Genomic DNA, 14,563 nt, shown 5'->3' with positions numbered 1-14,563 from the left:
TGCACTATTTCCCTTACCATCTGTAACACCAGATGTAGTAAAACTTCATTTCAGTACAGTGAATTAGGGCCTCTATTGCATTGGTTTTGAATAGATGCAAAGACTTAGACCTGGAGGACTTGAACAGCTTTCCTCCTGTGACTGGTCAGTCGTGCACCATCTTTTATATTTGCCTTGTTAATTAAGGGAAAACATCTTTACCATCATTCTTCTTTTACCGAGAGCTCACTGGGAAACATCTGAAATGAGGAAATCCTAGTCTAAACACTTAAGTTTAAACTGCAAACTTTCTTAGAGAAACATTACTTTCAAAGACATTGTTCTTTTAATACGTCCAATATAATGTACGGTATATACAAAAGTCCCTACTTGAGATATATATATATGTATATGTATATTATATATGTGGAATGCATTCACTTTTCTGTGTTCACAAATATTTTAATGGTGAAATGTTTAGAGTCTTTAATCTGTTTCTGGCACCAAAATGTCTTCGCTCCTCATCCACTTTCGTCACTCAAAATTTATCTGTTAAGAGCTAGCAGGGAAAAAGGAAGAGTTTTGCTTTTTTTTTGTTGAATGAATCCCTATTCGGATTCTCAGCCAGCAATATAAAGTTGCTAATGTGTTGGGTACAACTTTAAATCCTCATTATAATCATGTGTTCCTTGGAGTAGGTAAGTCAATAACTATAGGTGGATTAAGTGGCTGGTAATTCACAGTGCACACAGATGCGTTCACATAGGTAGTAGTTCCATCAGCCATGACACCATAGCCTGTGAAGAAAGACAAACTCTGGTTACTCTCATTATTCATTACTCTCTTCTTCCTTTTTTAATTATTCCCCTTTATCACACAGCAGTAAGTGCCACATTTATTACTCAGAAGGAATTTAAAAATTCTCTTCATGCAAAATATAAAGGTCTCCTGAATTAACACCATCTTTTTCCTACAGCAGAACTTTCTGCCATCTTTTAAATTGTGTGAGAAAATCAAAATGGACCCTCACTAGCTAGTGGCTATATTCTCTGGTAGCCAGCTCACCAAACCTTCCTGGAAAGACAGGTAATTTTCTCTGCAAAGCTTTTTTCTTAAAACCTTCTCAGTTTTGGAAAGGGTAAGAAGATAGATAGAGCTTAGGCAATTGCAGCATTGAAAAAAAAACACAGTTCTGATCATTTAGGTTTGCAGTCATCAGTGCAACAAACTCTGGACAATTTTCATCTTTCCACCTTTTTTCCTGTCCTGTGTTGTGTATCTTTTAAGCAACCAATAAGGATAAAGCATTGCTTGACTAAGGGGAGTACGTGTGCATGTGTGCCTGAGCAGGATTCGTCTAGTAGAAATTTCTTGTCACTATGTGCTTGAATTTGTTGACCAAGTTCCACCAAATTTGCTGGAAAGACACTAAAATGCCTGACCAGTCAAAGAAAAAGCATGGCTATGACAAGGTGAATTTAAGCCTAAGACACCATAGCATTTCCATAGGAGAAAACAGTTTTCTGTAAGTCTCATCAGTGGTAAAAGAGCTTTAACTACATCTCATGTCTGACTAGACACCTGAGCCAAACAATTCCAGAGCTAAATCTGCAAAAAAATCAGACTTCCAGCTCTAATGTCTGTAAGAAATATAGTGAAATGCTGTTTCAGAGAGTGAAGCAGCAGCCCTTTAACTGCCCTCGTGTTATGAAAAAGTAGACACACCCTCTATTGCCAAAAATCTTTTCATGAATGACTAGGAAAAAACAGAAGCTTGATTCACCAAAATTAAAAGCCTAATGTTGGAAACTTGCATTAAAACATTATGATCATCATGAAGGAATGCATTCAAAATCAGAAATATATGATTTTGGGGAAATCGCATGCTAGAAAGCATTTGCACTAAGATTCAAACCCACTATTATTGAAGTTAATAGTGAAACGAATTCGTTGCTACATACACTGAGGAACAGCTATTCAAATCCTAAATGCTTACGATTCTACAGTTTTTCTGAGTACAACTTTGTTTCTTATGGAAGCATTGATAGATGCATAATTTACAAACAAAGAAACAGTAGCCAAATTCCTCTCTTTTTTTGTTCCTTAAAACACCCTGAATAATGCAAGGCCTCCTGGACTCCCCATGGAAAAGCCACACTATAATTAGGGACAAGGGAGGGAAGAAAACTCTGTCAGGTTCCTGTCACAGACATTTCTTTAAATCATTTGCTGTTGCCACAGAACAATTGTTCTGTGTAAAACACAAACTGCACAGAGGACAGTCAGCATTGCTGCTGGGACTTTCTGTCTCCTCGGCTACGTCTTTAGAGAGAACAGAATCAGCTTGCTAATATGTTCTTTTTGCTGAAAGATTACTAATGCTACACTTCTCACTCACACCCTACTGCCAGCAGTTTCCTTGTCCATTACCCTGGCCAAGTACTGGCTGCAATAGGCAAAGCACGATTTTAGCTGGAGTCCCTGCCATACTGCTAGTCACTTCTGTGGGTCAACCAGCAGCAAGCCCATGTGTAGAGGTATTTTTTGGCAGAGACAGCAGTGCAGAGGGGAAATAAAGAAGAAACATCTCTTCTAAGCATCTTTTCCTCCTGGATATTCAGTAAATGACTGCTGCAGATGTAGCTATGCTCAGTCAGGGGAAGAACTCATCTGTTCAAATCATGCATTCCCCCTACAAAGAACAGCTTCGTTTGCACAGGCTGTCTGCAATGGGAATTATCCTCTGCAGAGATTTAGCATCCCACTGCAAAACAGGCTATGCAGTTCCCCATTTGTTTTCTCTAAATTATGATAGTTAACAAGACGAGTACCTTGTTTCTGTGTTCTGGTATCTACTGTGCCAACCGTATTAATTCACAGGATTTACTATTCTGTGGAGGTGCCATTCTCTTCCCTTGGGAGCCAAAGTTGGGTTTGGTCTTAGCAGATGTGATTTTGTTTATCTGCCTGAAGCTTCATGGCTTGCTAACTGTTTGCTTATATCCCCTGCAACTCACTTGGCTTACTATTTCTGAAAAGACAATGAGTTTTAACTGTATTCACCAACTCTCTTGTACAGAATCTCAAAGACTGCTCTAACAGTGGAGGGTTAGGGAAAATACTGTCTACAAATTGTGTGTTCACTCTGTGATTTAACGGCACATTGGACACTAGCTAGGCATTAACAGGTCACCACAGACAAGACACATGAGGAGAACTGACTTAATCCCTGAGCTGTAAAATAATGATTTGAATGTCTTCTCCATCAATTTCACACCAGCACACCTCTCTGCAATGTCACTTCTAACTTAGCATTGTGAAAGCCCCTAGCAGCAAGTTGGAGTGGGATTTCTTGGGAAGGGCAATGATTCTTCACAAAACCAGAAATATCTGCATTCCAGCTATTCCAGTGTTCCCATTTGTTCATTTCTACACTGGTGAGACCTACAGAAATCCTACATCAAAGGCTGGAGCAGTCCCAGAAGCAGAAAACTGGCAGTTATGGAGCACCTTTTTCTGCCAGTAAATTAATGTTGCCAAGGACTAAGCAGCTGATAATAACATGCTTACATGCCAATGGGTACACTTCTGCACAGCCCAGTGATTTCTTTGGATGGGGGCACTGCTTGAAGTCTTGCTGCCATAGTATGTGAACAAGACAGACATCTCTACAGCAGACAGCATCTACTTCCCCTTTGTCTAGAAACAAACTCCCCTGGTCACTGACTTCATTGGAGCATATTTGTCACCAGTTACTGACTTATGTGAAGGGGACTAATTTGTTTCCAGTTAAAAATGAAATAGTCAAGGGAACCATTTTGTTTTGTCTGGGTACAAAATGTTTTCCTTGCCAAAGCAAATAAATACACGAATAAATATCTTAAACTTCTGCCCAAGTCAGTGGTGACATCCCTCTTGATTTTGATTTCATACACATGCTGATGAGGAGAGACAACCTTTACTGTGCAATCTTGAGGATTTAGCCTTAGAAGCACCCCTCAAAGTATTCTTACACATTCACACAGAAAACTGAGACACAGAGATCTTACATGAATTATCTGTCTTAGGTCACAGAGACTCAGCAGAGGAAAATACAGTCCATCAATCCTAATATTTAGTCACTTTCTCTAACCACTGGATTCATGTTCTTATTTTAAAATTCACAGTAATCCTCTCTGTGCAGGAGGCATCACCCTGCATTTACAGATGTAGAAAAGAAGCCATAGTACAAATACTGAAATTAGAGTTATCAGCCAATTTCCTCTCTATATATGCAGCTAAATAAGTATCTGAATTCCAGAAGTGCTTCAGTTCAGACATTCAAGTTTGAAAACGCTGTTAAACCAGACAACTTCTGTGTTTGTGATTTCCACATATATATATATATAGAGAGAGAGAGAGAGAGATATTGGGAGAGAGAGAGAGAGAGAGAGAGAGATTGAGAAAGAGAAAGGTGTTCTGACCTTCATGGATATGTCCAAAAACATGAAGCCTTGGCTGTATTCGTCTCTGGACTGTGTTCAGCAGCTCAACACATCCCACCCGTTGCATTTTCTTAGGAACCCAGTCTAGAAAACCTTGGAAAAAAAACATAAAGCTTTAAAAGAAGACAAGGTATCTGCAAAGCTGTACTGCTATACAACATTTCTGAGATTTAATGGTTTGTGGCTTTTCATACGCAGCCACTGAAGAATGGACATGGAAATAACAGTGTTTGCCTTGGTAAGTGCAAGAAGGAAGGAAAAATACTTGAGGAAAATCATAAAAGCTCATCTGAAGAAAAAGGACTATGATAACTCTTTGCCAGGTGTCTTCCAGGGAAAATAAATCACTGCAATTAAAGCATTTTTAATGTGAAAACTCAATGCTTTATGAAGTTTTCTTCCTTTAACAGAGTGAGGCTCAAAGAGCAGTATGTCCAAAGTCAGTCTCTTAAGAATTCAAATCAACATTTGGCTATTTAAATCTAGCCCTGAGATGTAGTTTCTGAAATTGAACAATTTAACTGATGTAATGGAATCTGTGTTGTTAGTAATAAAACTGTACTGTTATTACATTCAGTCTTACAGTAGTGGAATTCACATGGGGAACCCAGAGCATACCTAAACCCAACCTTATCAAGTAGATGGGTTTAAGCACCTCATGACACACCAAGGCCTAAATCTACGAACCTCAGATAGGAAAAGAAACTCAGCCCATCTGCAGTAGATGTTTTTAAGAGCTATAGTTAGTTGCACCAAATTTGTATAAAAATTCATTTTTTTTATGTATACAGACAAAAATGTACACCAACTTGCTTTTATGTCTAGAAACATACTGCACGGGGATGCTTACTGCCAACTGAAGTCTCATGTTTCCTTCAAAGCAGTAGTATAAGAAGGATGTTGTTTTATTAGAGGGTTTGCAGTAACCATTCTTGTTATCTTTCTATTGTTCTGACATTTTCATCAGGCTCAAATTTGGAAACCTAAAAGATATAATCACTGTTTCTCTTTAGTTGTTCTTTCCCTGTGTGCCTGTCATAGCTTTGTATCTCTTAAATTGCTGCAACAGAAGGAATACATTGTGCCTCTGAGAAAACAGTAGTCAGCCAGAGAGGTATAGAGCATGGACCTAGTTTTCATATGTTTACTTTTGACGTCCACTCAAGCATGGCTAAATAGCAGCTAACCAGCTGGCTTAAAAGACCAGGACTGTGGCATTCAAGCTCTTGGAAAAACTCACAGATTTGCTAGAGCTTCAGGGTTGGTTCACACATTGAGATGACCATCTCTAGATGCCAGCGCTTGAAAACTGGGCTCAGTCTAGTGTGGGGTTTTATGAAAATTGAAAAAAATTGCCCTTTTATCATAGTTACTCAGAGAGCAAAGTCCAATTTTCAGAAATGAGTTGGGAATGAGGCATCCTAAATGTCAAAAAGGAAGGAAGTTCTCATGACGGCCATAGACTACTAATTAATTCAGACACAAAGATGTACAAAGAAAAAGCCCTGCTAAATTACAGACAGAGCAGAGCAATGCTCGGTTCTGGTTAACTGATTTTGTCAGTCACCTTTGGTATCCAATGCAGGTCAAAATTCACTGTAGGAAATAATAAGTATTTAGGATGCCAAAGTGAGGCCAGAAACTCCCCTGGAATCCAGTCATGCTTTTTTTCAGAGCAAGAGTGTTATAACCATAGGTTTTGTTACTGCAGTGATTTGAAATAGTTAATTGTCAAAATGTCTGTGGTGAACATAAAGCCAAGAGTATTTCCACTTCAAAAACTTCACAAACAAAAATTCATAAAATTAACTTCTCCATTAAATTAAGCATTATTTATGTTGAACATGTTTTTGTTTACATGCATTATCACCCTTCTGAAGCTTTCCCATATGTTTGCAGCTTATTATGTACACCTGACTACACAAACTAAGAATAATTGATTACACCTAGCTAACAATTAGAGTTCATCTTAGGGTTTTTTTAATGTTTGGTTACTTGAAACAGGTTTCTGCAGCTGTCAGGGAAGTATAAATCTTTGTCACCGACAATCAAGCAGACAGCTACAAATGAAGACTTAAAGGTGAAATTAAATTAAAAACAAACAAAAGTAAACTTTGTAAAGATGAATAAAAGAATCATAAAAGCAGTTCTTTAGGAATCAGGGAAAAGACTTGAAAAGTTATACCATACATAAATGTAACAAAAATATGCTGATATAGAAATGAGCATTAGCACTGATCCCATAATCATGAATACAGTATTTCATAAGCTATGAAATATATGCCTTATCATAGTTAACAACACACAGGTCATATAAAATGGTCAATAATAGCTGTTTTAACCTTTGTTTTCTCATCCTGTGTGAACCTCCTGTGTATCCCTCCCCCGGTTTCATCCCAAAGCACTGCTCAGAAAAGAAAAATTACTCAGAATTTTGTTACATGCCTAACTGACTTAGAAACACTATGTCCATTAACTCTTAATGGTGCTTCTGCATCTAAATCATGCAGGCAATTTAAAATCTATCTAACAATGTGGTATTAATTAGTTTAGGAGGATGCACGCTCTTTTGAAGTGAGTGAATGAGAAAGCAGCACAAAAAATAGATGATGGACAGAATTTAGGCAGCCATGCTGGAAAAAAAAAAAGAGAAGAGGAATTTGGAAGAGCACTGATTGCTATTTATGATCATTAGGAACAGCTCTGGTGATGCTCTCCAAGATCAGAACAACAGTAATCAGTTTTCGGGTTAAAATAACTGGCTGGGAGGGTCAAGGAGGACCCTGTCTCCCAAAATGACTGTGGACTGAGCTACACCGTAAGGAGGTTCTGTAAGTTAGGCAGAGTGCTAATTTCTTTTGAAGCATCATATATTTGTTGCAGTGGGTGTCAGGGAGACCAACAGCTGATGCCCTCAAGCAGAGGGTTCTGTGCCTGAGCCATCTATTAATGCATCAAAAAGAAAGACAAAGAAATGGGAACTTTTAAAAAACAAAACCCTTGGAGGACAGTTGAAGTTCAAGAATTAAAAAGAGAATAAATACTGAGACATGGAGATGGGGGAATTAATGTTTCCCCATTACAGTCAGTGGAGATGGGCGGCTCTTCATCAGAATTACTACAATTACTAAATTCATTATTAAATTTATTATCAAAGCATGTCTGCTGAGCGCCAGCTCTACAGTGCTCTCTAGAGGTTCTCCTGCCTCTGCTGATCCCAGAGGCTGCTTGGAGAGGGCTGGTGGCTAAATCAGCAAGGCAGCTAAAGCTGGGTGGTGTGAACCCCTCTCTCCACTTTCCAACACTGCATTTCATGTGCTAGATACAGGGATATTGCTTGGATCAGCTGAAGGTTGAATTACTTTACAGCTGATCAGCTGGTTTTAAAAATTGCTTAAAAATGCTGAAAAAGCTTCTGAAAAAGTTTTAAATATGACTTATAAATAAAAGTATATCAGAGACCAAGTGTCATGCCTTGGATCCTAACAGGGATTATCCCCAGTAATAACCGTTTGGAGCTGATATCTCAAGGTCTAAATAATTAATTTCTGCCATACACTTTTACAATAGAGGTCCATATTAAAATCAGTCAATGGTGTGACATGAGACTCCACTTAGGTGAAGTATCAAAACACATGCCTTCGCTATGAGAAACCGCGCTCACAAAGAAGCCCGTTCCCCCAGGATTAGTGAGCAGTGGAATGCAAACATGTCTTTCTAAAGAAAACAACAAAACACAAACCCTTTAGATACTTTCTCCTCCAAGCTCTGAAAGAGGAGAAGAAAGGGTGGAAGACAAGAGGGTTTTAGCTTCCGGAAATTGGGGAATCTAAACGTTTAAAGAAACCAGCTGCCTTCATTTCACACAAAGAACTCCTCCACAGTAAGACTCAGCAGACCACTTAAGTACATGCTTCACCTTTGTGTCCACTGATTAAATTAGTGAGAGCTAAATTCACAGATGCATTAAATGTACACTGCTGTATCTTAGATACATTGAAAACCATGTTAAAAGCTTTACTAAATCTGGACAAATTTCTGAGATTGCATTATTTCTGTACCACACATTCACTTTTTTCTAGGAACACAAGAAATCTCTCCTGACTTTTATATCACCTATATTAATATTTGTAAAACACAATTGCAGAACTATTTCTTGTTGGTGTGTTGGTCTTGCCAGACTATTACAGATAGGCAATTCACCCACACTGTTCGAAGAACAGGTAAACAATGGCAGCATTTGGGTTTGTGAGGCAGGAGATGCACCAAGTCAGCATGATGAGGAAAAACACAAGACTCTGGGTACTTCTTGGTGGGGGAATGCTACTGAAAGTGAGGGACAAAGGCAGTGCTAAAAACAGAAGAACCCGATCCTGCATTTCTCTTCAAGCAGTTCCATGCTTTAAACCTACTAATTTCAGCAGTGACAGAGCAGACAGATGCATAGGAAAATCAGACCTCTCTTGTTTATAAGGCTCATTAAGGCTTTATATTTTAAGGCTTTATTTTTAAGCCATTATTTAATTCCCTACCACTGAGCAAAGGTAATCATTAAACATAAACCTGCACTGGAGTCCTGGTGCTGCTGAAATCAGTATGGATGTTACTTTTGACTCTTGTTAAGTCAGGATTGCACTCTTCGTCTAAGGAGAGGCATCAGTTACTCATAATAACATAATTTCAGATAATCTGAAATACACAGCTAAGAGCACTAGTATTTTCTTACCGAGAGGTGGTCCATGTGTTATAAGAATATCTATTCCATCTGGAATAAGGTTCCATTTCTCTAATAGTGCTTGGCCTCGTGGAAGATTAAAGCCCCAGCCATAAAACCAAGGTTGCCTGCCAAGAGAGGAGGAAAATGTCTTCAGTGCTACTTCCATATACTGGTTATCTAATTAAAATACGGAGATTGACTCTCTACTAGCATGGAATTTGGAGACACAAATAGCATTCATTGTCTTCTTCTTTGTGTGCACAGTAAAACTCTCTTTCCATACAACCAGTGTTATTTAGCTTGTGTGGAAAATCAGTGCAGTCCTTACCACTTTCAGTAAGCAGCATACAGTAAAACATTCACAGTATTCCTCTAACTAGTTGAAAAGTAACTCTTACAAGAGCTGGATAACAAGATGTCCATGTGTGGATTAGCATGCTGCACTCCCACAACATCTAAAAGAACACCCATCTCAGATACCAAGGTGTGGATCTATGTTTCACATTGGCTCCTGTCTTGTTTGGCCCTTAGTCTATGACCAGCTGGGCAAGGACAGGCCCTGGCACAATGACAGATCCCACTCCAAAGTCAGAGACATCATCTATGCTGCTCTGTTCCCCTAATCGTAGGCATCCCATCAGAACAAGAATACTGCTTCTTTCCTTACACATAATTTTCTTCTGTCCTTGTGTTGACTTGCTTTTAAGAAAGACTTTCCATATTCAGGATTTCTTATCAGATGGGCATTTACATTTTTAAAACATATTTATGGACCAGCTCATCATGGAACAGTGGGACTGTAACACTGCCAGTCAGAACACAATTTATCCATGTCTTGCTATCCCACTGATTAAAAAACTGTATTTCAGCAATTATATCACAGTGGTAAATTATGTCTTGCTGACTATGCTCTGATTCTAGGTCATAAAATTGAAGGATTAGCTTTAGGTTGGAATTTTTTAATAATTTTTTGACTGACATCTTCTGGCCAAATACATATTTGGAGAACAAATAGTCTGCCTTTTTTTCCACAGACAAACAGCCTAAACAATTCTAGGCAGTTAACTGAAAGGCTTTCTGTGTCCAAAGCTAAGAGCTCATCTTGTAGCTCTTCATCACATACCATGGATAACCAGGGTCTGGATAAACAGGTGTCCCAGGGAAAAAGAATAAAAGGTGAAACTTTCTACATCTGCCACTGGGACCAGAAATATATCCCAGGCTCCCAAAGCTGTGATAAGGGAGGTGAAGGTGTGTGAAGAAAAGATGCTAATAGCAGTAGCAATGAAGCAGAAACCTTGCTCTGAGTCAGGTTGCTCAGACCAAGGCATCTGGCTAAGAAATACATATCCCTATATCAAGGATATGAAATCACAGTTTTCTGGTTACCTGTTCAACTCCTAGCAGCCTTTCCTCATAGGAATAACAGCACCTGGCTCACAGGTACATGACTTCTCACCTTCTGGGTGGTAACTCACAGTCCAGCTAGGAGGCTCAGAAGGGAACTTATCACTCTCTACAAGTACCTGAAAGGAGGTTATAGTTAGGTGGCTGTTGGTCTCTTCTCCCAAGTAACAAGTGATAGGACAAGAGGTAAAGGCCTCAAGCTGTACCAGGAGAGGCTTAAATCGGATATTAGGAAAAATGTCTTGACTGAAAAGGTGATCAGGCATTGGAACAGGCTGCCCAGGGAAGTGGTAGAGTCACCATCCCTGGCGATATTTAACAGATGTGTAGATATGGCACTCAGGGACATGGTTTAAGTGAGGGACTTGGCAGCGCTGGGTTAACAGTTGGACTTGATGATCTTAAAGGTATTTTTCAACCTAAATGATTCTTGATTGTAGTTACCGGCTTAACCTGCAGTAGGTAACCAATGATGTTACCATGATGTTACAACGCTGTTACACAGAACCAAACTCCAGTCTGTGGACTTTGATCAGCCTGTCTTTACGTTCAGCTCCCCATTGACGAATGGGAGTACTTTTACCTGACAGGAATGCCATGAAAATAAATAAAACTGAAGTCTGTGAGGCACCCAAATATTACAGAAGTGGGAGGCTTTATAAAAATATACAGAGGTTAGACTGCTTCTAAACTCTCCATCCGTTCCTGCCTTGGGATTGCATTACACAACTTACATGCTAAGCACCATGAAGATGAAAACTTTCAACTGTTTGGCAAATTGTCTACAGGCCCAGAGCAAGTTTTCCATGAGCAAAATCTCAGCCAAAGAAAATATTTGCAAGGGCAAATAGGATGCAAACAAAGTGTCAGGATAGTAAATCATGCTTTTAAAGCCCCTGACAGATTCAGTGAATACAGGCCCCTGCTCCCACCTGCTGCTGGCACCAGTGCTGCTGGGCACAGATGGGACCATCCCCAGGTCCTCAATGGGAAGGGAGGTGAGGCACTGTCCTGTACCCCACAAGTGTGCCAGACACAGCAGAATGGGCCATGGCCACTCCATGGCCCAAGAAAGAAACCAAGGGGAAAGACTGGTACTTGTCCAAGAAGAAAAGGTCAAAAGCCTATGGAATAATTATTTTAAGGATGCAAAGAAGTATTTATAAAGAGAAATAATCATGACTGCCCCAAGTCTTGCCAAAAGTCAGTTTAGTCCTGCTGAAATCTAAATGACTGAAAATGGCATATGCAGCTGCAAGAATCTCTGCCTGCCTCTACTAGGGCTAGCATGTACACAGCCACTTTTTAAAAAGCCCGTTTCCCCTTATGAATAGGCATGATCTGCTTATTAAGACAAGAAGCACTTTCCCTCGTCCCTCCCTCCTTCCCTTTGTGGTGACTGCAGCGTAGCCGCCTGAGAGCAGGGCTGGTAAGTTATGCATGCTGGAGCTGTTCTTTTGTGAAGGGGAGATGTTACAACTTGTGTGATTTGCCATTATGCTGTCGTTTGTGACAATCCCAAGATTGAAAAAAATGTCTGGAATATTTCTGGCAAAAAAAAAAAAAAAAAAAAAAAATCTGAAGTCCAAGAAAAGATTCAGGGGAGGATGTTGGTATGCTTTACCTCTGAGAGAAGAAAGACAAATCATATGTATCAGTGCTCCCACCCCAAAGCAAAACTATCTTTGTATGCACACAGGGATTTTATAAATCCCCAAAGCCCCCTTCTCTGCAAACTTACTGCAAAACGACTATCAAAGTTTCTGAGTACGGAAAAAAAAGTCTTCTCAAATACCCAATTAACAAGTGTGTGACCTGGGTATCGCACAAAGAAAACTTTGTCTAAAATTTGCATTTACAAAAGAACCTGAAAGCAAGTTAAATTCTTCATATGAAGCACGCAATTTCTGGATCCCCACTTAATGCTTGCTCAGGAAAAGTGTTATTTTTTTTTGTAAATTATTTTTCAGACATACTGAACGTTTTACATTTACGTATTACATACTGTAATATTTTACATTTTACAAAGACAATACTGTTGTCATGTATGTTCAATAAGAGAAAAATTCACTGTTCCCTAAAAACCCCAAGAAAAATGTATTTGGCAATTAAAGACATACAGTATGAATGCATTTCATCTCTGAAGTGAAATGCTCATATATAGAAATGTACTTTGATTTAGGTCTTATCTTCTTACACTGAACAGTTTGAGTGTCTCCATATACTACTGAAATTCCAACAGTTATTATTATTATGGTAAGAATAATGATTGTCTACATGTAAGAGGCTAGGGGTAAAAGTGAATTAGTTTACAGCACAATTAACCTTGTGTTAAAAACATATGAACAAGTTCTGCAGGTCAAATAATCCACCATACAAAAAGGGCTGAATTATCAGAGTTTGTGCTAGCAATCGGATGTTGCTTTATGTACTGAATTTCTATCTTTCTGTTCTAAAGTAACCATTGGAATAATTTTCTTACAGAATGATAGTTGCTATGACAACCATAGCAAATTTTCCTTTTCTGAAACAGATGTCTCATTTAGTTGAAAATTAGAATGTGAAAAACCCATGGGAAAAATTAATTCAAACTTTAACAGAACACTGACTACAATGTAATCTCTTATAGGTTAACCCCTTAACATCTTTCTGCACTCTTAGAGTAACCTTCTCATAAATTCTAATTAAACCAGTTTAACCTCCTAGGAATGACCTTCTTAGCTATCATTAGAGCTTTAGTTGTCTTTGAAAGGAACATTTCTGTTACAATAATAACAGAAAAAAGTCATGCTAAAAAAACGGTGGTCAAACACATTACTGCCTTAATTATTTGGGCAAACACATTACTGCCTTAATTATTTATTAGTTTTTCTTCTTCTATTCAGCTGTTACTGGAAAGGGCTACCATGTAGTCCAAGGACTCTTCTGTCATTTAAAATGAGGCATAACTTAGCTTTACATGTGATTTACTGTAAAGGGCAGTGAGGTACTACACAGATCTGACCTGGAGTTTATGTGAAAATTGAAGGTTTTCAATTTTCAAACCCCTGGTATCCATTTCAATCTGCTCAGCAGATGTATAAAAAGGGGACACAAAAAGGGACACTTGTCTGAGGAAAACTATCAGTGTGAATGGATTTTTCCATTACAAGCAATGAAGATTGAAATCTGATTCTCCATTACTTTGATTCAATGTAAATGTTTTAACTTAAAGGATGGATCCCTTTCTCTCTGTACACCTAAAGGGGACCCTCCACAGTACTTGGTCATCAGCAACAAATGAACACAGCAGGCAGCCAGTGGGCAGTTGAAGAAATATCCCCACCACAGCACTGCCTGTAGTGCTTGTGGGTTGTCAGCTGGCACAGGAACTTCAAGACCGCAAGATTTACTGCAGCAGCTACATCTAGGTTGCCCAGACGAGTAAGACAAATCTTGCCACCAGCAGGCACACAATTACTCTCTTTGACTTGAAGGGAAAATTCCCTTGCACAGCACACCACCTATGGAGCATAAGTGAATGGCCATTAGCGTATCAAAGGGATTGGTGGGCAGCATCTTGCAAACACGTTAATAGCAAGAAATACAGAACTAAAACACGATGCACAGATATTGTACCTCCTCATTTCTATAAAGCTTCCTACAGAAACCTTTTTTGCAGCTGAAAGGCAAGTTATCTCCCTAGAATTCCTTTGCTTACAAAATAAATTTCAAAGGTTCACAAACACATGACTTGCACCAGTCTTTCCTCCACAACAGCTGTCATTTTCCTTCTATCAGAAAATAAACAGATATTGGCCAGTGACTGTAAAGAAGCTCAGTGGGAAAAGAATAGACCAGATCAGTTTTCCCATTCCTGCTTCCCTTCCTGACAACTGCAGAGCTGCACATAGTCAGCATTTAGAAGATTAGTCTATACATGCTGAGAATCATACTGGTAAAAGTGACTGGCCGAGAGCCACGGAGCACCAGAAAG

The 14,563-nt window shown here is 39.0% G+C and overlaps 1 protein-coding gene across 6 annotated transcripts in view; it reads right to left on the bottom strand.

Annotated features, from left to right (window-relative positions):
- Nucleotides 1-306: 306 nt before the first annotated feature.
- MPPED1 (metallophosphoesterase domain containing 1) overlaps nucleotides 307-14,563 on the bottom strand; it is a 60,636-nt gene continuing 46,379 nt past the window's right edge. For all 6 annotated transcript variants that reach the window (XM_062634875.1, XM_062634877.1, XM_062634876.1 and 3 more), the window contains exons 5-7: nucleotides 9,190-9,305; nucleotides 4,443-4,556; nucleotides 307-776 (exon numbers count right to left, since the gene is read on the bottom strand). In XM_062634875.1, the coding sequence (XP_062490859.1) occupies nucleotides 658-776; nucleotides 4,443-4,556; nucleotides 9,190-9,305 (349 nt within the window). In that variant the 3' untranslated portion in view covers nucleotides 307-657. The remainder of the gene's footprint in view (nucleotides 777-4,442; nucleotides 4,557-9,189; nucleotides 9,306-14,563) is intronic.

This window comes from Pezoporus occidentalis, unplaced genomic scaffold (assembly GCF_034315485.1).
Source record: "Pezoporus occidentalis ecotype Australia unplaced genomic scaffold, CSIRO_AGI_Poc_V1 ctg44, whole genome shotgun sequence".
Taxonomy (NCBI): domain Eukaryota; kingdom Metazoa; phylum Chordata; class Aves; order Psittaciformes; family Psittacidae; genus Pezoporus; species Pezoporus occidentalis.
The sequence above is the reverse complement of the archived record's forward strand: the minus strand, read 5'-3'. Positions and strand labels throughout refer to the sequence as shown.